The sequence below is a fragment of the Vulpes vulpes genome, chromosome 3 (genome assembly GCF_048418805.1).
Source record: "Vulpes vulpes isolate BD-2025 chromosome 3, VulVul3, whole genome shotgun sequence".
Taxonomy (NCBI): Eukaryota; Metazoa; Chordata; class Mammalia; order Carnivora; family Canidae; genus Vulpes; species Vulpes vulpes.
The window spans coordinates 111,610,178-111,632,741 of record NC_132782.1 but is presented as its reverse complement, the minus strand read 5'-3'; the positions used below and the strand labels follow the sequence as shown (position 1 = coordinate 111,632,741).

The window sequence follows — 22,564 nt, the reverse complement described above, 5'->3', positions numbered from 1 at the left end:
CATCTCTGTGAGGCCCTCCCAGACCACCTTCCTCCTCAGCTCTGCCGCCTGAACGTGCGGAGCTTTGCGTGGCTGGTGCTCACTGTGTGTCTTCCCAGCTACCATGTGCACAATGCACCGCTTTTACCCCATCTCACAGACAGAGAGACTGAGGCTTGGGGGGTGGAGTCAGATTCCATCCTAGTACCTGGCCCCTCCTGGTCCCTCCTCCCACTGACAATCTGGGACCCAGAGGCAGTTTCTGGGCCTCCTCTTGCAGCCCTGCCTGGGGTGTCCTCAGCTGGTCTCCTCTGCCCTGTGGGTCCTGTCCTGGCTTGTGACCCCTGCTGGGGAGCGGATGTGGAGATTGTGCCCAGGTAGACAGGTGTGGGGAGGAGAGCAGCCTTTGGCCCGGGAGCAGCCTGGAGCCACAGAGTAGGAAAAGTGCGAGCAGGTTTCTTCTTGTGCTCACCTGCGCGCCACATTGTGGCCACTTGCTTTCTGCTCTTGGTGGGGACAAGCCAGGCACCTTTCTTCACAAGGCTGAACACCGGCTCGCCCGGAGCTCAGATGCCATCCATTGGTGTGCGTGGAAGCCTGAAATGGGGCAGCCCAGGCGTCCCTTGGCAGGCAGGTTGGAGAGTGGGGTCTGGGCGGGCAGCAGAGGGGTGCAGTGAGGGCAGCCTCGGAAACACGGTGCGTGATGAAGGAAGCCAGACAGGAAAGGTAGGTGCTGGGAGGTCCTGCTCCTGTGAAATGTGCAGACCAGGTGAATCCGTGGACACAGAGTGGGGCTGACCCCGTGGGGAGGGCTGGGGTGATGGGGTCGGGGTTCCCATGGGCATGAGGAGAGTGCTCTGGATGGTGGTGATGGTTAACCTGGCCTTACAGATGTACTTGATGCCGCTCAGTTACACAACTTGCCATTTTAATCACTTTTACCTATTTTGCCAAAAGAGAAAAAAAAAAAGGTGCAGCTGGCTATCTTCCCTCGCCGTTTCGTCTGTCTTCGTGAGCTCTGCTGTGATGCCGTCCTCACCGCGCCTCCTCCCTCCAGCTCGGTCTGACTGTTCTCGCCTCCTTTTCTCCTCAGTTGAACTTTGACCTGGACCGAGGTGTGTTTCCAGTGGTCATCCAGGCCGTGGTGGATGAAGGAGACGGTGAGCGGCCTTTCCTTGTCCATCTCCCTTCTGGGCGTGGACCTTTCTCACCTCATTCAGCAGGGAGGACTTTATTCCCGAAGTGATGAAAGACGTTGGCTCAGCCCACTTAGCACATTTGGGGCCATGGGTTCAAGCTCGGAGCCGGCCGGCTGCTGGGTTCTGGCCTCCACCCCCGTGGGATGATGGAAGACAGCAGAGAAGGGCACAGAGCAGGGCGGGCCGGGAGCTGTGGCTGTCAGCACGTCAGGCCACGCTGATGGGCTGGCTCGAGGCCCTTTCTCCTGCCAGGCTTGCTGGGTCTCTCTGTTGCTGCTACTGTAGGCTGCGGGCCCCCTGGCCTAGGGCATGGGACCCCTCCCAGCCGAGTCCTGGCTTCTCAACTGTGTCTGAATGTCCCTCCATGCAGAGCCAGCAGTGGGCACTTTGAGTGGGCTCTGGAGGAGGTGTGGCCAGAGGGAGCAGCAGGCCCCCCAGGCAGAGGAAGGCAAGCTGAGGACGATCCCCCCATGGGTTTTGGGCTCTCCAGCTGAGAGTATTGGGAAGCAGCAGCTAAGAAAGAGAGAAGCTCAGGGTAGGGGGCAGAAGAGGGGTTGAGGCCAGTTCTGACCGCTCCCTCCTCTCTCTCCCGGGTAGTTGTGGAAGTGACTGGCCACGCCCACGTGCTCTTGGCCGCCTTTGAAAAGGTAAGTGCCGTCCTGCCCTTTACTGTGCCTGTTACCAGGGAGCATGGGCAGAGGGGTGGTGTTTTGAGACTAGAAGTCTGAACTTGGGGTCCAGGCTGGGCCAGGTGGGCTTAGTGCCAGGGGCTCCGGGCACGTGGCGGGCTCTCCAGTTACTCTGGGCTCCAAGGGGCTGCGCCTTGAGGGAGGCTTTTCAAAGGGTATCAGATGTGCCCGGAGGGGCAGAGAGAAAAGACCTCCAGGCCCTCCTGGAGTCCCTGAGTTGGGGGTGCCTCACATACTAGGAGGTCGTTTACGTGCAAGAATTCACATTACCTTCAGCCTGATGCGTATTTGAACTTAGGTGTTTGCCCCTTTCTTCCACGCAGACCCGAGTCCCCAGTCTCTCCAGCTGTTCTTGCTCATGGACATATTACGTGGGGTGTAGTGAGAATGGTCAGCCCCATCGTTGTCTCTGCGTTAGGATGTCGTGGGGCCTGGGGATGGTCCCATTTGCCAGTCACTGCTGTTCACGGGGCCAGGCAGTTGTGTGTTCATGCAGCAAGCAAGTGCCTGGCTGTGTTGGGAACAGATCCTCCGCTCACCGAGCCCCTTGCTGGAGGTGGTGGGGGTGCATCCCCTGCTTGAGAATGTCATGACTGACAGCCCCACTCCCCAAGGCCCTTTGACCTTGGCCTGCACTCTGCAGATTGTAAAGTGTTTCCAGCACCAGCCTGTGGCCTGGCTGGACGAGGATCAGGGACCCTGGGAGGAAACCAGGCTCAGGCTGCTTCTTCTGGACTTAGCACCACACGTGGGCATCATCCTGCTGACCCCTCGTTTCCTCAGCCCGGTGTGTGCACACGCAGCCTGTAGAGTGTTGAGGGCGGTGCCCAGCTCTCCTGCCTGTGATCTGGGTCTTTCCAGACTTCCCAGGGAGTGAGGACAGCTGGGCCCAAGGCCCCTTTGGCACATGTGTCCCGTGCTCCCCTGGCCCCTGGGCTGTGGTGGCGCTGAGCGCTCAGGGTAGAGGTTGGGCGTCTCCCTCGCCAGCTGCGCTCCCCAAGCCCGGCCTTGTCAGAAGAGGTGGTAACTGTACTGTGTGCTTCTGTGGTGAGCGGGGCAGGTGGGTGATGGCAAACTCCGTCTGCGCTTCCAGTTTAGAGCCCAGTGAGAAACTGCTTTCTCTCTGGAGTCCAACCCACTGAAAATGCTGAGTGCTGGTCTCAGTTGACTCCGAGGGGTGACTTAACTGGTGGCTTCATGAGTCTCGGATCTCATACCTTCATGAACCTCGAACTTTGGACGGTGTGTCTCCCCAGATGCCACCCAGCACATTCACCGTTTACCTTCTTTAGTTCTCAGAGTTTTTAGAACTTTGGGCTTTCCTTATACATATGTGTGTGCACAGTCTTCTCAGTGAAGCCAAGCCCTTTGGGGTTAGAAGTGGGCTGTGTCACTTCTTGCCGTCCAGGTACTGCTGCTTGCTGTTGGGGGGCTCTGGTCCCTGTCAGAACTTGCCCAGTGGTCATAAACCTGACTGAGCTTGAGAACTGCCCGGAGAGTTGGGTTACCTGGGTGAGGCGGTGCTCCCGGTAGTTTCAAGGGCCAGTCAGAGGGCCACGTTTGGAGAGACCTGGCCGGGCCCCGTCCTTCCGCTGTGGATGTGGAATGGCTGAGGAAGGGCCTTCAGCCTGCCAGGCGGGGCTGCTAAGTGGTACCAGCTTGTAACTCTGTGTCTTTCTCCCTGGTAGCACGTTGATGGCAGCTTCTCTGTGAAACCTTTAAAGCAGAAGCAAATTGTAAGTCTGGTAGGAGAAACACTGTGACCCCTTTTGATATTAAAGACCCTCAAATACACTCACTGTCCAGAGTCGTCATCTGGGCTCTGGAAAGTCCAGATCTGCCCCTCTGTGCATGCGTGCGCCCGCCAGGTCCCAGTATTGACTTGCAGCCCCAAGTTTCGCCCAGCTCGGTGAGGAGGGTTCGACCTCCTTAGGGCTAGGAGGGAAATGCAGCTCAGACTGCTTTTGAGCACGGTGACCTTTTGAGCACGGTGACGTGTGGTCACTCTTGTGCAGCTGTGATGGGTGGTTCAAATTGGCTTTTCCCTGGGGAGGGGGAGGGTAGGTGTAGAGGGTGTGCTTGCCTGGCCCGAGTGGAGGTTGGCTCCATGCCCCTCGGTGAGCAGAACCTTGGGCCCCCAGCCCCTGCCCTTCTGTCTGTGTCACTCGCTGGGCTGGGCTGGGCCGGGTACGCTCCTCCTGGCCCTGGGCCCACTCGCTGAGGTGCAGGTGGGCAGAATTTCAAACCACACCTGCTCTGGGACCCAGGCCTGGCCCCTGGGAAGTGGTGTTGGGCCAGGGGGTACAGCGGGGCTCCTGAGTGGGGCCGGCCAGTGCCCGGATACCTCTGTGTTCTCCAGGTGGACCGGGTCAGCTACCTGCTGCAGGAGATCTACGGCATCGAGAACAAGAACAACCAGGAGACCAAGGTTTGTGCTGGTGGTGACCTCGGCTGGGACTGTGAGTGGACCTCACTCTCATCTTCCCTTCCACCTGCCCGGGAGCCGGCTCCTGGAGGGGCTTGCCCAAAAGCCCCAGTCCTGGCCCTGGCCCTGTGGGCTAGTCCCCTGTGTGCCTTCCCCAGGGGGGCCCAGGACCCCAGACTCCAGGTTTCTTTAACTTTTCAAAGGCTTTCACAGAGAAGGACAACCTGGGTGGCTGGGTCGGTGAGTGTGCGGCCCTTGATTTTGGGATTGTAGGTTTGAGCCCCCTGGGGATCCCTGGGTGGCGGAGCCCCACGTTGGCTGTAGAGATTACTTAAAGATCATAGCAATAGTAATGAATGAATAAATAGAAGAGTTAACAGAGCCTATGGGGCATTTTATTCTTTTTCCAACAAATTCCCTGGCTTGTTAACATCATTGAGTTGCCAGCCATTGCGTGGGCAGGGATAGCCTGGTGTGTGGGGCCCCTTCCCACCCCCTCGGGGTGAGCTCTAGTGGCCCCCGCCGGTGGCCAGCCCCCCAGCCCCGAGCCCTCTGCACACCTGTGGCCAAAGCACGTGGCTGACGGAGCTGTGGTCTGGCGAGCATCGGCCTGTGCCTTTGTCATCATTTGAAAGGCACAAGTGACACTGCCATCTCTTAAACGTTTCTGGAAGTCTTACACGCAAGCCTCTGTGACAGCTGGGACCGGCTGAAAGCCGGAAGTCAGGGCACTTTGGTCGGGCCCTTAGTCTCGGAGTGTTCTCTGCGTGCTTCATGTGTCAGCACCCCCTTCCACAAACAGCCTGGTGGTATGTGTTGTCACCTTCAGTGGCCGTGTGGCGTCTGTCATGCCTATTCAGTGCCCTGATTTTACAGATTGCACACAAGCAGCGTTGCTGTTTGGAAACCAAGGGGCAAGGCTGGGTACCGGTAAAACTTGATTTACAGAAACAGCTGGTGGGGCTGTAGTTTGCTCTTTTACAGGGTTGTCATCTCTTGATCCAGACACTCATTTTGATTAGACAAGGTGGACTTGTCTGATTTTTTTCAGTTTCAACCCAGTATGTGGGCGCCCTCTGTAAGACATGCCTGTACTGTGGGCCTTTTCCACGCTGCTCTGTGGTTCCAGGGAATAGGAGGAAACGTGGGTTTTCTTGGTTTGGTGTGTGTGTCCGGGTCTGAGCTCTGGGCCGTGTCCCCTGAAGATGGGAACACCTCCCTGCCCTGGCCTCTGCCTGTGGCCCTGGGGAGCCCGCTGACACTCGGACCCTCCGTGTCCCCGCAGCCCTCGGACGAGGAGAATAGCGACAACAGCAACGAGTGTGTGGTGTGCCTGTCAGACCTGCGGGACACGCTGATCCTGCCCTGCCGGCACCTCTGCCTGTGTAACTCGTGTGCGGACACGCTGCGCTACCAGGCCAGCAACTGCCCCATCTGCCGGCTGCGTGAGTGGGGCCAGGGCTAGGGGGCTGCGGGCTGTCGCCTCCCGCCCCGGGGCACAGCGAGTGGGACGTGTACTTGGCGCAGGTGGTCGGTACCCCTGGCGACCGCGCTGGCACGTGTGCGGCTCACATCCCCGAACATCAGACTTCGGGAGTTAACGGCGGGAACGGTGCCAGGGCAGGTGCTTGCCGTGAACTTGGAACGGGACAGAAAGTGGCCTGTGAATCACACCTTTAAGTGTTACGTGGACAATATTTTGATGTAAAAAACCAGTCCTGGTGAGGTGGACAGCCGACAGGAGTTTGTTTCCAGGAGCACTCCAGATGTTTTCTTTTTTTTTTTTTTTTTTTTAATTAATTAATTTATTTTTTTTACTCCAGATGTTTTCTTAAAGTTAATTCTGAATCAGGTGTTCGTCCTCCAGTGGAAGGAATCCAGACATTCTCGGGGCAGAAGATCCTGCTGGATCGAAATGAGCATCCAGCCGGTGGGCGGGTCCTAGCAGTGAAGGGCCTGGGCTGTCGGGGGAGAGCCCGTCCTGGACTCCGGGGGTTTTCAGTTGTCGGGAGCTGACGGCTTTTTGGAGAAAGTCTTCGTGCCGTTTCACACCTTGGTGTGCCTGTCAGCCTCCGGGGCAGCCTGGGGGTACCTGTGCCTCAGCCCGAGCTCCTGTACCAGCATCCGGCTGTGTGGCTGGATGGCTTGTCTCGTCAGTATCTTGGGGCTCAGAGGGAACCTGTCCAGGGTCACAGCTGGTAAGGGGCAGGGCTGGGTCTAAACTAGTGGTGAGCTGTGTGCAGGGGTCGCGGGGTAGGCCGAGCGTGTGGAAGTGGAGGGGGAGGCCGTGGGGTCTGGGCGGTCCGGAGTCCAGCCCTGATGAGACCTCAGGGCTTGCAGGGAAGGCCGCAGGGGGCCTGTGTGCTGGCCCTGGAGGGACAGGCAGCAGGCCGGGTAGCCTCTCCTGGGTGAGGAACAGTCTGGGAGCAGGAGCTGAATGCCAGCCTCCCCCAGGGGCCCTGTGTCTGGTGTTCTCGGGTGCGGCATGGTGTGACGGCCCAGGGGCCCAGATGGGCTAGGGCATGGGCCCCTGGCAGGTGTGGGGGGCACTTGGGCTGGGTGAGCTGGGCCAGGGCCCTTGTCTCTGAGGCCTGCAGCCTGGGGCAGCCACCGTCAGCGCTAGAGATGTGGGTGTCACTAGCAGGTGCTGGGACAGTGTGCAGCTGTTTACCGTGTGTGACCTTGTGCTTAAAACATTACGCTGTTTTGTTTTGTCTTTAAGATTTTATTTATTTATTCATGAGATACACAGAGAGAGGCAGAGACATAGGCAGAGGGAGAAGCAGGCTCCCTGCAAGGAGCCTGATGTGGGACTCGATCCCAGTACCCTGGGATCACACAGTGAGCCAAAGGCAGATGCTCAACCGCTGAGCCCCCCAGGTACCCCAGCATTACACTCTTTATTAGGGACACTGATCAGGGTGACCAGTAGCTTGGTCCTAATTTATTTTCCCAATTCTTGCTGCTTCTGGTTTTGTGGTGTAGAGATTGTGCCGTCAGGGACATTCGCATACGTATGTTTACCTGTCCTTGGTGTAACTTCCGGGAGGAGATACCCGGTCGCCAGGAGTGACGCCGCCACCACAGTCAAGGGTGTAGTCCCGGGTTTGGCATGTGCGAGGCTGGTGGCACCCTCCCTGCTGCCCTGGAAGCTCCACCTGAACTGGGTAGTGCACTCCTGGGCTCTCCTGTCTCCCCTCTGGGGCGGTTTGATGATCACTCTGTTTTGCCTCTGATTTGGAAATGTGGCTTGTTCTAGGACCACTGTGGGTGGGTGGGTGGCCGGTGGCCCCGGGGTTTAAAGGGCCTCCGTGGTGCCGGAACTGGCTGTTCCTTGCCTGATGGGAGTCCTTCCCTCTGCCACAGCTTTCCGGGCCCTTCTGCAGATCCGGGCAGTGAGGAAGAAGCCGGGAGCCCTGTCCCCCGTCTCCTTCAGCCCTGTCCTGGCCCAGAGCATGGACCACGATGAGCATTCAGTAAGTGCCTCTTTCTTCTGTGCTGTGGGGTGGAGGCCAGAGAACGGGGAGTTTCTGCAGGAAGCCCCTGCCCATTTTCAGTCTCTCAGTCCGGATGCCCTCAGGCTTTACCCTTGGTGTTAGGACAGCTTCGGCTTCCCAGTGGGGCTGCATTGGTCAGAGGCCCTGGGCCTGTGGCCAGAAGGAAGGGCATGGCCAGGCTGTCTGCTTCTCACTGCCTGCCGGCTCTCTGGGCCTCCATCCTCATCTGGCCGAATGGGGTGACCCAGGCTGGGCCCAGGGAGCCCCGGGTCCTGAGAGTATTGTTTTTCCCGAGAGCAAAGGCCATCTGACGGCACGCAACCCTCCATTGAGTTTGAATGTCTGTCACCATCATTCTACCAGGCCAGATAGCCAGGGCCACCGTATGGGTCCTAGGAGGTGAGGTCTCACCCGGTGGGTGACTATGATCTGTCCTCTCTGTCCACTGAGGGGGGCTGCCCAGCCTGGACACAGGAGAGCGCCTTGGCAGCCACCCACCTCACTTGCTTCCTGGGAATCCGCAAGGTGAGCTTGTTGCAGGCAAAGGAGGGGAGACAGACTCAGGCTTCAGGGAGAGAGATGGCTGTCTGGGTCAAGACATTGGCAGAAGATGGAGAGAGATGTAGAGACACAGAAAGAGAAGCAGAGACAGACATGGAGAGAGATGAGCAGAGACACAGTCACAGAGACATGGGGAGAGACACATGCAGAGAGGCACTAGGAGAGACACAGAGGAGACACAGACAGGGATGGGACTAGAAAAGTAGGTGCTGAGACATGGCAGAGAGGCACAGCAGAGACAGGAGGAGCTGGCCCAGGTCTTGAGCTCCCAGCACCCTCCCCCCACCCCAGCCACAGCCATTGTCTGCGGGTGAGTCCGATGTTGGGATTCAGTGATTCTCAGAGGGAAAGGACCCAAACCCTGTGGTTCGCACACCCGCAAGATGGGCTTCTGCGCTGAGCCGGTGAGTGTCCCGTGTTGGGCCTGTGCAGTGTGTGTGAATATTGGGCCAGTGTTTAAAGGCTGGAAATTTTCCATAAGACTCAGATTTCTGGCTTCTCTTTCAAAATCTGAAGGTCTGGTCTTGCAGCTCAAGCTGACGCAAGACTGCCTCGGAGGTGGGGTCCCCATCACCCCCACTTTTCCAGGCCAGCCACACTGTGTATTTTGCCTGCTGGGCCCCTGTTGGCATCAGGGCTTACTATTCCCGAAACGGCCCTCCAGTGTATTTAATGTTGGGCTTGACTGAGGAACACGGAACATTTTCTCCAGCCATGCAGTTTTAGTAGAGAAGTTAGCAGTGAGATGTGATTTGTTCCTGGGAGAGGAGGGGTGCTCAGGGGTGGACGGTGGGTTTTCTTGTTCCCTGTGTGTGCCCTTCCCAGGCTCTGCCCTGGAGTCTGAGCGTCCGGCCTGACCTTCCCATGTCTGTCCCTCTTATCCAGAGAGTGCCGAGATGGCTCTCACACAGGGCGGCCCTGGGTTTGGGTTGTGAGCTTCCCATGCTCCAGAGGGCCGGCGCCTTCCCCTCCAGAGAGTTAAGATAGCCAAATAATGGGCTCTGGTTCTCCACCACGTTCCCTGAATGAGCAATTTGCACCTAGTGGCGTGGAGAACCCAAATTTTCTTCAGTGAGACCTTTACGGTCATTGAGGAATGGGGGTGATTTAGGGCTGATTTTTCTCCCCAGCTTCCTTTAGGAGTTGGACATTGGTGATGAGTTTATGAGACAGTGGCAGACCTCATAGAAGTGCAGGGTGGGGTGTCCCTTTCTCGTGCCCAGCGGGGCCCACTTGTGAGGAGTACCTGGCTAGCCTCCTGCCTGTGCTGGCCAGGACCTCCTTCTCGGGGGTAATCCAGACGATGGTGGCCAGTGGGACAGGGATGGGCTCTACGAGCGGCATCACTTCTGGGAGTTGCAAAGATGCCCAGGCCCTACAGAATGTGCACTTGGCCAGGTCCCCAGACCTCATGTGCAGGTTCAGTTTGCCAGGCACAGGCTCACAGCACACCCAGAGGCCAGCAAGCCCGAGACATGCCCCAGCCAGCCAGCTCCAGTGCGGTTTGGGGGATGGCAGTTGTAAAACATATGATTTTTATCTTGACAGTGTCCCTTTAAAAAATCAAAGGCGCACCCCGCCTCACTGGCCAGCAAGAAACCTAAAAGGGAAACAGTAAGTGTGTTTGGCCCTGTGGCCACATCTTTGCCCCGCACCCTGATGATTAAACCAATGACAAGTATAGGAAATCATTTTCACCCCAGGCTAACGTGTTTGGTTAATTTAATCTGTCAAATCCACTCTCCCCAGTCCCGGCGTCCCTGCCCAGGAAGGGAGTTTTGTGGAACAAGCAAAGCTCAAGGTCTGTCGGCAAAAAGCCAGTGTCTTGGATCCTCGCTGCCAGGCGGCAACAGCGCCGGCCTCAGGCCGCCCCTTCTCGCCAGCTCTGCTTCTGCCCGTGGTCCCCAATGGCCTCGTTTCCCTTTTTTTTCTTGCTGGCAGTGGAATGATGTTGGAGGTGGAACTCACTCCCCTTGCTGCTAGTTTTTGCAAACAGTCTTCCTCGCGCTTGCTTGTCATCCTGCATCCCCTGCTCTGTCCACCTTGGATGTTAGCTCTTTGGGCCAAGGACTTGGTTTCCTTGCATTTTCCCTGCATCTCAGGGAGCAGGTGGGGGCCTCTGCCTGGAGCCTCTACTGACCCCCATGGCCCCTCAGCAGAACTTAGAGAGGCGGAGGTCACGGGAGGGCCAACCCAGAGAGAGGCTTTTTTCCTCTTTGGAGGATGAGGAGGTTCAAAGCAATTACTGACCTTTCAGTGGAAGGCAGGCTGGGAGCGGATGCAGGGCAGCACGGGCCAGGTGGCCAGGGCACTCGGGGAAGCTCTGCCTGGCCCTTATGCCTTTCCTGGTCTGCAGGGCTGTTCCGTCGTACCTGAAAGGCAGCTCTCCCCTCCTCCCAGCAGAGTGGGCAGGCGGGCAGGGGTTCACAGTGGGAGCACTGCCGGGCATCGGTCCCTTGCCTTGTCTAGTGAGAGTGAGGCGGGGGGGCTGTCACGCCTGCGCAGTGGTCTGGGGGCCTCATGTCTTCAGCACCCGGGTGTCTCCCCACCTTAACTCTAAAGCAGGACTCAGTCTGTTGATTTGCTCCACTCCCAGCAAGGGGAAGACTGGGCCTGAACCAGAGGTGCCCATTAGAAGCGCCTGAAACACACGTCACCTCCAGTGGACACTTGTTTCAGGCACACACAGGGTCTCAAGTTGGGCCAGATGCCTGTGCTGGGCAAAGCTCCCCACGGGGCCAAGCCCTCCCTGGTCTAGAACACATGCTACTCCACTGGCCTCTCCCGCCTTCGGCATGGCTTTGCTCTCCACCTGCTCCTGAGCCTCCTTTCTCTCTCTGACCCCTCACTCTCCACCTGTGCCAGGCAGGAACAGAAAGCCAGGTAGGGGCTGGCCAAGACCAGGGGTGGGGAGGGCTCCTAGGTGCCCTCTGGAACAGAAAGCCAGGTAGGGGCTGGCCAAGACCAGGGGTGGGGAGGGCTCCCAGGTGCCCTCTTGCCTTCATCTGGGGCACAGAGTGAGCATCCAAGGCTGCGTGCTGCGGCTGATGGCCGAGGGAACCCAGGGAGGGTGTCTGATGCTGCTGCGGTGTTCTTGGCGCCCCTCTGAGGGACGGGGATTTAGATCCCTGGAAGGTGGAGTGGACAGGAGATGGTCAGAAGGCAGGTTCTGGGGAGTAGAACGTCCCTGGGGCACAAGCCCAGCGTCTGGGGCTTTGTGGCCCAGGGCAGCGGGCAGGGAGTGTGGCCGGCCTGTCCCTCACCCACCCTTGTCCTCGCAGAGTTCTGACAGCGTCCCACCTGGCTACGAGCCCATCTCCCTGCTGGAGGCGCTCAACGGCCTTCGGGCCATCTCCCCAGCCATCCCGTCAGCCCCCCTCTATGAGGAGATCACCTACTCAGGCGTCTCGGATGGCCTGTCCCAGGCCAGTTGTCCACTTGCTGGGATCGATCGAATCCTGGAAAGCAGCCACCAGAAGGGCAAGCCGAGGAGCAGATCCCCTGACAGGTGAGGCTGATGCCAGGATTCCCTCTGGGGGTGGTACGTGGGAACCACCCACCCGCTCTGTGGCGGGGCTTGGGGAAATGTGTGGTGTCGTGGAGGCAGGGCAAAGCCGGGGGGCGCCGGGGTGGCTCAGTTTGTCGTCTGACTTCGGCTCAGGTCATGGTCTCTCTGAGTCCTAGGATTGGGCTCTGGGCTCAGTGGGGAGTTGGTTTGAGATTCTTTCCCTCTCCCTCTGTCCCCCCTCTGCCCCGCCCCATCCCTCTCCATTTGCATGCATTCAAGCGGTCTCCCCCCCCCATAGACTGATTGATTGATTGATTGATTGATTGATTTTTTGAAAAAAGTGCAAAGCAGGTGTATGTGTGGGTTTAGTTTTAGAACTTTTTTTGGGTGATTTCACTAGAATGGCTCACAGAATCAGTAGCAGGTTAGGTTATGGATAAAAGTTACAGCAAAGTAGAGAGAGCAAAGCAGCTGGAAAGATGCGCTGGTGGAGCCCAGAGGTGCCCAGCGTCCCACCCTGTCCCAGGCCACACAGGACATGGCGGGAGCCCCTGGAGTCTCAGGGTCCCAGGATTTTCTGGGGGCTGGTCACGTGGGCACATCCTGCTGTGTGAGCAGCAGTGGCAATCAAACCTGGGCCGCCACGAAACCAGGCGCATGATGTTGCCCTAGTTATGCCTGAGAAGTAGAGGGTCCAGTCACGATCCCCCTGGACAGTGCGAGACAGGTGACCAGCCTTCCGTGTTAAGCCTCTTTTCACATGTGCTGTTTATTTTATTTTTTAAATTTAAATCTAAGTTAACCTATAGTGTGTTATTAGGTTCAGGGTAGAGGTCGATGACTCACCCGTTGCCTGTAACACCCAGTGCACGTTCCGTCACGTGCCCTTAATGCCCATCACCCAGTTACCCTGTCCCCCCACTCCCTTCCCTCCAGCAACCCGCAGCTGGTTTCCTAGAGTTTAGAGTTTCTTTTGGTTTGTTTTCCTCTCTGATTTTATCTTATTTTTCTCTCCCTTCTCCTACATTCATCTGTTTTGTTTCTTAAATTGCACACATAAAGGAAATCATAGGATAATTGTCTTTCTCTGACTTATTTTGCTTAGCTTAATATTCTCCAGTTCTCTCTTGTGTGCTGTGGTTTTAAGAAAAGTAAAGGCGGACGTTCTGTAAAACAGGCCTGGCCCCTGTGATTACACACGTGGCAGGGCCGCTCCAGATGGAGAAGTGTGGGGGTGTCTCCTGCTGCCCCCCACCCCAGGGGTACCATCGTGATGCTCTCCTCTGGAAACACGGAGCCGTGTGTGGGCCCGTGCAAGCACGCACCAGGGACGGCCTCCGGGTCCAGCCCACCGCTGTGCCTGCTGGCGTCCTGCTGTGCACCCGCCTCCCCACAGGTGGCACTGGCTTTGGTGGGTTGGCGTTTATCATCCACATGCCCTCCACCCTGTCTTGTCTGTCCCCAGCACCCTGCGGTCTCCGTCGTCCCCCATCCACGAAGAGGATGAAGAGAAGCTGTCCCAGGACTCGGACGCCCCTCCCCCGCTGAGTGGGGCGGGCCTGGCGCTCAGCAGCTCCCCCGAGGTGAGGCCCACCGTCACCCTGGCCCCGCCGCCTGTCCGTGGGCCCCCAGACCTGTGGCCAGGTGTGCCCCAGGCCCCCATCCACCGCTCGCTCGTGTGGCAGCAACCTTGGCTGGTTTCCTCATCTGTGGGGCGGGTCCTGTTTCGGGGGCTGCTGGGGCTCTTGCTGTGAGGGAAGTCCTGGGCCAGCGGCACCAGAGCTGCAGCCACACATTGTTCTTGTTTCCCAGAGCTTCGTAACGGAGGAGGCGGACGAGGCAGCGGCATTAAAGCAAGGTAAGCCTTCTCCTCAGGAGCATGTTCGGGCCTTCCCAGCGGCTCTGCCAGAGGCTTCTGGAGGGTAGCTCTTCAGAGCGCACTGGCTCCCCTCCTGGGGGTCATGAGTTCCTTACTGCAGGACCTCCCAGAGGACAGCCCCTGGCCCTCCTGGTTTTCCTTCCACACCCAGCCAGCACGTAGTAGTGGTGGTTAGTTGCTCATGCAGGTCCCCTACGGGCTGCCCAGCTGGCACCTGGAGAGACCCAGGGTTCCTCCTGAGGCCAGAGGCTGGACTGAGTGCCTAGCTCAGTCAGGCCCCTCCTTTGCATGTCCCTGTGTCCCGTGGAGGGGCCGTGCACCTCTCCGTGGAGAGTGGAGAGTTTAGCACAGAGTAGCCTGCTGGGGCCTGAGTCCAGCTGCCACTGGTGGGCACTGGGCTCGGTGTGGGGCATGACCCCCACCTGACCTCACAGTGGTTGTGGGATATGATGAGGTGCTCCGTCTCCCGGCTGGGGAGGTATCATCCCACCACCGACCCAGTCATTCCTCCAGGTTGGGGTGGCTGGAGGCCCAAAGCCATTTAATTGGGAGGTGACAGAGGCAGGAAGTAGCCCTGGCTGGCTGGCTGGCTCCCAGGCCTGCAGCATGGTAAGGACCCCAAAGTAACCTGCAGCCACTCAGTTCCCCAGGAGGTTCCCCAGTCAGCATTGTACCGCGGTGACCCGCGTCCACCCTGGGAGTGGCTCCCCGCCCCCAGCGTGTGGGGCCTGCCTGCAGGTTGCTGGGCCTTGGGGCCTTGGGGCCTTGGGTCTGGGTGTGAGTGTTGGTGCCCAGGGCAGGGTGCCTGGTCTGGGTGTCCTCACATCCTGCCTCTTAGGCCTGAGCTCCTCCACCTCAGCCTGGGCCTGAGCCTCTCCCGACACTCCTGCCTGCCTCCCTGCGCAGAGCACGTGCCCAGACTGCGTAGCTCCCCGCTGTGCCTGTCACGGGGCACAGGCCCCGCTTCTGCGGAGGGGACCTCCCCCTGAGGACACCCTGGGCAGCCCTGAGCACTGCTGTGTGAGAGTGAGGTGGCCGCGCTAGCTGCCCCCTGCAGGGTGTGTGGCCCAGCTGGAAGGATAAGGATAAACAGGAGATATTAAACTTATTACCATTCCTCGGGTATATAATGTGTTTATAATGAAAAACAGAAGCCCTGAGCTGGAGTTGGGAGAGAAGGGTAGTAAAGAAAAGCAAACCTTTGCCTCTCAGGCCTGGAGGGCGGAGGAGGGTGTCAGGGTAGGGTCTGGCCCCCAGTGGCTACAGAGCCCTCAGGCAGGAAAGACAGGCTCCTGGGGGTCCTGACCAGAGGGACAGTGGCCACCTTCTGCCTCTGGGCCTCTGACCTGCCCTCTCCTCTGCAGGGAGCCGAGTGCCGTCCATCGAGAACGTCCTACAGGACGGCAGCCCTGAGCCCTGCAGCCACGGCCAGCCCCGCCTGCCAGCTGATATCTACCTGCCAGGTAACAGCATTCGGCAGCTGAACTGGGGGGAGCGCGGTGTACTGTCACCATCCGCATGGACCTTGGGTCCCAGTGGGCCATGGGGCAGTGCGGTGACTGTCCCCGTGGAGCTAGGGGTCTGCTCTGACTGCTTAGGGAGGGGCTGGCCTGTCGGGAGCCCACGTGTCTCCCTGGCTTTGCCCATATTCCTTCTGTCAACCCCAAAGCACAGCCAGGCCCCGGGTCTACAGCACCCCCACCCTCCGCTGAGGCTCTTTGGTGAAGAGCCTGTGCCTGAGGCCCCTTTGCACCCCGGAGCCAGGTCTGTGTCGGGAAGACAGGAGAGGCTGGTCCTTCTCTCCATCTCCTCCTTGGGCCCGGTGGGCAGACCTAGTCCCACTGGAATCTCCCACTCTTCCTTCGTCCGTGGGTACAGCAGGCCCTGTTTGGGTGCCCCAGTAGCAGGGCCTCTGCCCAGGGAGCTACAGACAGAAAGCTGCACGCCGGGGCCTGACGCTGGCCCCCAGCCCTCTACCACCTGCCTGGGGGGCCGATGAGCGCTCACAGGGTGCAGGTGAAGCCACGCATCCCAGGCCGGTGCTGCGAGGACGGGTGGGGCCAGGCGCCTGCAAGGCCCAAGGGCAGCGGGGAGAGGTTATTGCTCTGCCCCCTTTCCCTTTTTTTTTTCTTTTTGTTTTTAAAGATGTATCATCTCTGTGAGAGACACAGAGGAAGAGGCAGAGACACAGGCAGAGGGAGAAGCAGACTCCCTGTGGGGAACCTGATGCAGGACTCGATCCCAGGACCCTGGGATCACACCCTGGGCTGAAGGCAGATGCTCAACCACTGAGCCACCCAGGTGTCCCTCTGGCCCAATTTCCAGAGGCCTCTGTCCCCCGCCCCCAGCTCCTCGCTCTGCTCCTCAGGGTCAAGATCCTCAGCTTGAAGTACTAGGCTCCAGAGATGGGGGACAGGACTTGGGACTCTGAGACTTGTGCCTGCTGCCTGTTAAGATACCATCTAAGGTCCGATATCAAGATAAATAGCCACGGTGCCCTCAGAAAGTCAGGCTCCTGCCTTGTGGCTAGGAAGACCTTTGCCCCCCGCCTGCCCCAGGACTCACTGCTGCTCAGTTCCCAGTGACCTGACCTGTGCCTCGGGCCTGGCTGTGATGTGCTTTGGTGTGAAGGTGTCTCTTGTCCCACCTGCCCCAGCTGGACAAGCAGTGGCCTGTGCAGACAGGGTCCCTATAGCCCAGAGGGTGGCCCGTCACCAGGTGTAGGAAGGCCGGGTCATATGTTCATCCGCACTCGGGGGCCTACCCAGAGAGACCCATGGGTGAAAGCCATGCCTAGGACCAGTATTCCATAGAGTAATACAATTCCAGTAAGTTCTTTCAAGGAACTTCAAGGATTTCCTTATAATTACAAGCTTGGGGGGATGGGGAGAGCCCATAGAGGGACTTCCTAGAACCACGAGTGGGAGTTGTGGTCCTATGGTTGAGGAGGCACCTTGGACCCCCCCGCCCCCCAGCAGTGCTACCCCCGCGCTGCCGGCGTGTCTGCAGTTCAGGACGGGCCGCAGCCGCTGGGCTCTGCCTACAGGTGACACCAGGCTCTCTGGCTCTGTCACCCCTACCCTAGGCCAATGACGTGGCCATCTTCAGCTCCACGGAGGGGGCGGGAAGCACGTTGGCTGTGCAGGTGATAAAGGAGAGGTGGAAATCCGTGTTCGGGGGAAGCAGAAGGCAGTGTCCAGCCACGGGGCATAAGGAGGCAGCTCCGGGGCCTGCGACTCACCTGGTTGTGCCCCCTGCACGGGTGCCCCGTGGGTTAGCATCCGGAGCCTGGTCTTCACGAGCGCTGCCGACTGTACCCGGTGGGGCAGGGGGAGGCCGGGGTCCTCACAGACATGCACACCTTTACAAGCATATGTGTACCTGTCTTCCTTTATTCCTGTGCCAGAACCTTTTCTCCTGCTACTGGCTCTTGCTCAGCAGAGATCCTAAGGTCTTTCCCACATGCATGTGTTCAAGAGTGGGAAAGAGCACACGGGTGTGTTCATTCTTGGTAACAGCTGCACGGCTGTCCCCTGGTGGATGGGCACAGTTGAGTGAACATTAGGTCCTTACTGTGGATGGGGGGATAAGGAGGTCGGGCAAGGGAACCTGGATGCTGGAAGCGGTGAGCCTAGGGGGTGGGGGGACCGCTCCCTGGGTCCACCCTCCACCAGGTGAGCCCTGCCCACCCCAGGCCCTGCCCTGTGAGTGCTTCTCCGGGCTGAGCGCCTCTGCCTCTGCGTTGCACCGTGGCCCAGTTCTCCTTTGTTTCAGCACATTGGTCTGTGTGGGCATTGTGTCTCACGTGTCCCCCCAGGGCATCTCGTCCTGAAGCAGTGCATTTGCTGCGGGATGTGCTGTCTGTGTGAGTGCTTTGCTAACTGAGCTTCTCTCCTCCTCCGCACAGCCCTGGGGCCTGACTCCTGCTCTGTTGGTATAGAGGAGTAAGCTGGTACGTGATCACCTTCATACGTGTTGTGGGGTGGCTCTGAGGGGCGTCCCTGACCGTGCTGGAGCAGGACCAGCTGCCTCTCCCTCTCCAGCTCCCTTCCTGGGGGTTCCTGCCCCTTTTCTGGGTTTCTTCCACGTCCATGTCTTCCCTGGGGTCCTGGATTCTGAATCCAGAGCTCTCCAAACGTGCTACACCTTCACCCCGAAGAGGTGGTCCTGGGGGGTCTGACATCGGTGGACTTTTTCTATCTGGACTCAGTGGCCCAGCCACGCTTTTCTATTCTAGCCTTTAGAGTCCCAGTAATGGTGACTTAGCCTTTGCCGAGACCCCCCCGTTGCTGCTGATTAGCCTGTTCCCCAGCCTGCCTGTGGAACCTTCCACAACACCAGCACGTGCTGAAATCAGTCTGTTAGGAGGCCATGTGAGGTTGACCCTTGGCCTGAGCAGGAGATGCCCTCCACCTGGGTGACCTTGGCAGGTGGTTCCAAGAGCACCAGCAAAACCGGCCAGTGTGTTTAAGACCCTCTTCCCTTCTTCACATGACGGTAGTGGCTCTGGGAAGTCTGGCCATGGAGGACCTGGTGCCTTCGGTGGCCCGTGCTTTCCCAGACGCGTGTGGGCTGGGGCGCTGCAGCCGGACTCCGGCCGTCCTGGCAGCCTTGCTGGGAGACGTGCCCCAGGCTGCTGTGTGGCCCTCCTGCAGGCCAGCCGTCCTGAGCTTCGGTGTCTGTCCACTCATGACAGCTGCTCTTGTGTCCCCGCACAAACCTTTCCTGTCCTCCTTGAATGTTTCGTCTGACGAATCTTCCCCTCTGTTCAAATAGGGCCCTATGCTTTTATAAAGTCGGCCCCGGCCTCCATGTGAGTGGATGTTGAGTGTTGTGATCTAGGTGAAACTTCCAGAAGTAGACAGTACACAGAGGTCAGGCTGAGCTGCAGAGAGCGGTTTTGCCTGCGGGCTGCATAGCACAGCTGACGCCCTGCACGAAGCCACAGACCCTAAGAAAACAGTTCGTCCCCCTCGGGGTCTGTGTCACAGGTGACAGGTGGCAGAGGGCTCCGCTCCTTGGTTTGCTATGTGACAGAGCCCATGTCCGGGGGCGGGCAGCTGGCAGCCGTCCCTCTGCGGCCCTGACAGTTGTGTTGGTCGCTCGCTGCTGCAGGCCTGTGTCACAGCCGCACCCATGCCCTGGGGTGCACGCTGGGTCCAGGGACAGAGCGCCCCGAGGCATCGGGGGCAGCAGCGCGATGGTGGCGGAAGGGGCCTCTGAAGAAGGCGGGAGGGGCTCCGGGGGCCCTCTGAGCATGACGGGCACGCGGGGCCTGCGTCCTGGCCTCAGTGGTGACCACAGCGCTGGTCGCGTCCCCGGAAGCCCGGACCAGGCGAGGGGGAGACCCGGGGGCAGGATGTGCGGCGCCCCGTTACATTCTGCTCTGGGGCATTGGCTGGTGCCAGTGCCCTGGATGTGCTCCCAGAGAGACAGGCCGCCCTTACTCTGCTGGGGCTGCGCTTCCGGGGCTCTGGGTGGCCCTGCCCCCGGGAAGAGGGGGGCACAGTCGGCAGACACTGAGCGGGATGGATGAGGTGGGCGACTTGGCCCAGCATGACCGCTTCTCCCTCTGCTCCTGCCTGCAGGATGGTCCACCTCCATGGAGCCGCCCCACAGCCTCCGTACCACTGGCCCACCCCGGCCTGTGCTTGGTGGCCCCAGTCCTGACCCTGGGGCCACTGAGCTGACCCCACTCTGAGAGCCTGGCCAGGCTGGCGGCGTGGAGCGCCTAGCTCCTCAGACTCTGCCGAGGGGCCACCGGATTCCAGCGTGACCCCTGGCCTCTCCCGTCTTGCACGCTCTGCGTGGCCACTGGCTCCGAGGGGCCATCCGACCCTTGATTGAAGAGCACAGTGGACGGTCTCCTCTGACAAATTCCTTTTTCTACAGTCGATGTATTTGTAAATGGTACAAGATGAAGGACAGCAGCTTTCTGTTCTGGGGTCTCCCCTGCCCGCCCCATTGGCTGAGTGGCCGGGCCTGGGGGCTGACCACCCACGTGCAGCCTGGATCAGCATCTCCGAGCACCCCAGCTGTTGGGGCCCTGACATCCCAAGAACTCAACCCAAATTCTCAGAAGAAAAGTGTATTGGTGGGTGAGGAGTTACCCTCCCGGGAGATGTCACAGGGGCCTTGTTGCCGGAAGACGGAAGGAAGTGGGGGCTGAGTCACACTTAGTGAAGGAAACAGTGCCTGTCCCCAACCCCCTGCGCGCGCCTGTGTCCTTGGCAGCCTGTCTGCCCTCTGCTGCTGCTTCCCCTTCCCAGGCCAGTCGGGGGCGGGGCTGCTCCCCAAACTCCCCCACCCCCCCGACCCAGGGGCACAGGCGCTGAACACAGGCCGTCTGTGGCCGTCGGTGGCAGAGCGCCCAGCCCTCATTCCCGCACCTTCTCTGAAGCGGCAGTGCCCACGTGGCAGGTCCCTCTGCTGGGCTAGTGCCCCAGGGAGGGATCTGAACAGTCCCCGCTCCCTCTTTACCCCTGGAACGTCACTTGGTTTCTCTTTGACCTGTCCTGTCTGGGGTCCCTGTGGTGGACCTGCCTGGGGGAGGCACATGGCACATCCCATCTGAGGTGACTTCGCTTTTGTTTTTAAAGCAAAACTTCTTGGGCAACAGACAGGTGAAGGGGGCAGCCAGCCTGGCGCAGCGGGTGAGCAGCTGCCCTACAGGGACTTCGGCCAGGTGGTTGGGGCTGCGCAGCTCCCTGGGGCGGGGGTGCAGAGGGCCACTTCCTCAGGAGCCTCCCTGGGAAGGACAGGTCTGGGGCAGCCAGCAGTCCGCGGGGTCCTGTGCCCTGCCCCCAGCACCCTCCCTGTGGCTTGTCTGGCTGGGTGCCAGGGAGAAACCAGCAGGAGAGGACTCATCTTCTCTCCAGGGGAGCCTGGGAGCAGAGCGCTGCCTACCCGCAGCTCTCCAGGCTCAGGCCAGCTCTTCCCCACCACTCGTACCCTGCCTCCCCACCTGCGTACACGCTGGGGGCACATGCCCGAGTGCACGCCCCAAGTGCAGGCCCACGCGTGGGCTGGCCGCACTTGCCCCCCCCCCCTCCTCCCCCGCCAACTTCGGCCTCTCGCCATTGGTATTGATGCCAGTAATCTGTTTGAAGGCCGGGATGCAGACTGGCCCGTCTTGGACTACATGTGCTATCATTTGACGTACTCTGATTGGCTAGTTTTTGTTCGTTTTTACTGTATATTTATAGTAATAAAATCCTGCAGCAATATCTTGTCCGCTCCTTCCTCTGCGCATTGCACCAAGGGACGTCCGCAGTTCCTTGGTCTGAAGGCAGGACAGCGAGTGGCTCACGGCAGCTCTGATGTGTGGCCGCGGCCCCCACTTCTGGGTGTGAGGTCAGTGACACGTGACTTGAAGAGGGCGAGCGTGCATGACATGGTATGTGAGGCACGCGAGCTGCTGCTTATCACAACTGTGGTGGTCATTGTGCCGACTCCGGGTCGGGGCGAAGCGCACTCTGGGGACGCGGCCCACCCTCTGAGCAACGGGCTCCTGGTCTTGGTTGCTGATCCCTCCCGCAGATCCTTACTGGGCACCCGCTGTGCTGGGGCACGGGAGGGCCCACCCAGGCAAGGTGCAGGCCGCTGCGAGTCTGTGTCCTAGGCAGTGACACTGAGCAGGTAATCCGAGCCGCCCCAGGCTTGGTGACTGGGGAAGTCAGCTGGTGACATGCTGGAGCTACATGGGGTGCTTCCCAGGAGGTGGAGGAGGGCTTCTCCATGGAGGTGTTTCGGCTGAGCCCAGGCAGCCGGCACAGCAAGTGCAAAAAGAGGCCCTGGGGCCAGAGTGAGCCTGTGTGACCGCTGAGCCCTGGTGGCTCTAGTCGCTGGAGTGTCAGAATAGAGGGGTTGGGGGTGCAGGTGCCGCAGGGCCTCCTGGGGACGGAGTTTTATTCTGGGTACAGTCAGCAGTTTTTGTCCGGCTCTCTCCGGCTGTCGTGCGGAATGGATTAGAGGCCACGGCCCAGCGAGTGGCCCCCAGGAGGGAAAGTAGCTGGTGCCCGAGGCCCGGGCCGCACTGTCCCCCCGACTCGGGGCCTCAGTGGGGACACCACTGTCCTCTGCCAGCTGGTCCATGATGCCCCGAAGCAGGCTGCCATCCCCTGCCCTGCATCGCAGCGGCTCCCTTGGCACTTCTTTCCCTAAGATTGTATATATTATTCAGGAAAAACACAGGAAGAGACATAGGCGGAGGGGGAAGGCCGCTCCCGCAAGGAGCCCCATGCGGGACTTGATCCTGGACCCCGGGACCGAGCCTGGAGCCCAAGAGCCCAAAGCAGGCGCTCAGCCCTCTGCGCTCCCGCCAACGGGCCAGAGCTTCGTGGGGCTGGGGCGTGCGGAGCCTCCCCTCTGCCTCCTGCCCCTGCCAGCCGCGGCCGCCCGTGGGAGGCCTGACCGCGGGGCCCGTGGGTCCCCGCAGCGCTCGCCCGGCCCCTGCCCGGCCCTGGGCGCCGGAAGCAGAGGTCTGGGCCGGCCCTGAGCGGGCCCCCTCGGGGACGCTGCCCGCTCCCCCGACTCGGGCGGCGCCCGCGGGGCTTCCTGCTGTGCACGCCGGGACGGGGCTGCAGGCTGGCGCCCCGGCCCCGCCCCGGTCCTGCCGCGGCGCGGGGCGCCCTGACACCTGCACCGCACTTGGTCCGACTGGGAGGATGCGCGGGCCCCGCTGGCCTGGGCGGAGCTCGGGCGCCGCGGTCCCCTGGCCGGGGGCGAGCGCGGCCCCGCCCTTTGCACACGCCCCTTCGGCGCCGCAACGACGCGCCGGCGCGGCGGGGAGCGGGGCGGGGCCGGGGCGCGGCGGCCCGCGGATTGG

The 22,564-nt window shown here is 60.1% G+C and overlaps 1 protein-coding gene across 4 annotated transcripts in view; it reads left to right on the top strand.

Moving 5' to 3' along the window:
* MGRN1 (mahogunin ring finger 1) overlaps positions 1-20,961 on the top strand; it is a 59,687-nt gene extending 38,726 nt beyond the window's left edge. Inside the window, exons 6-18 of one of the 4 annotated variants that reach the window (XM_072751399.1) lie at positions 1,073-1,139; positions 1,776-1,825; positions 3,556-3,603; positions 4,227-4,295; positions 5,578-5,737; positions 7,659-7,768; positions 9,899-9,964; positions 11,632-11,858; positions 13,324-13,441; positions 13,671-13,716; positions 15,102-15,200; positions 17,645-17,689; positions 19,326-20,961. In XM_072751399.1, the coding sequence (XP_072607500.1) occupies positions 1,073-1,139; positions 1,776-1,825; positions 3,556-3,603; positions 4,227-4,295; positions 5,578-5,737; positions 7,659-7,768; positions 9,899-9,964; positions 11,632-11,858; positions 13,324-13,441; positions 13,671-13,716; positions 15,102-15,200; positions 17,645-17,685 (1,101 nt within the window). In that variant the 3' untranslated portion in view covers positions 17,686-17,689; positions 19,326-20,961. The remainder of the gene's footprint in view (positions 1-1,072; positions 1,140-1,775; positions 1,826-3,555; positions 3,604-4,226; positions 4,296-5,577; positions 5,738-7,658; positions 7,769-9,898; positions 9,965-11,631; positions 11,859-13,323; positions 13,442-13,670; positions 13,717-15,101; positions 15,201-17,644; positions 17,690-19,325) is intronic. The other 3 variants (XM_072751401.1, XM_072751400.1, XM_072751398.1) reach the window with 3 other exon arrangements.
* Positions 20,962-22,564: the final 1,603 nt, after the last annotated feature.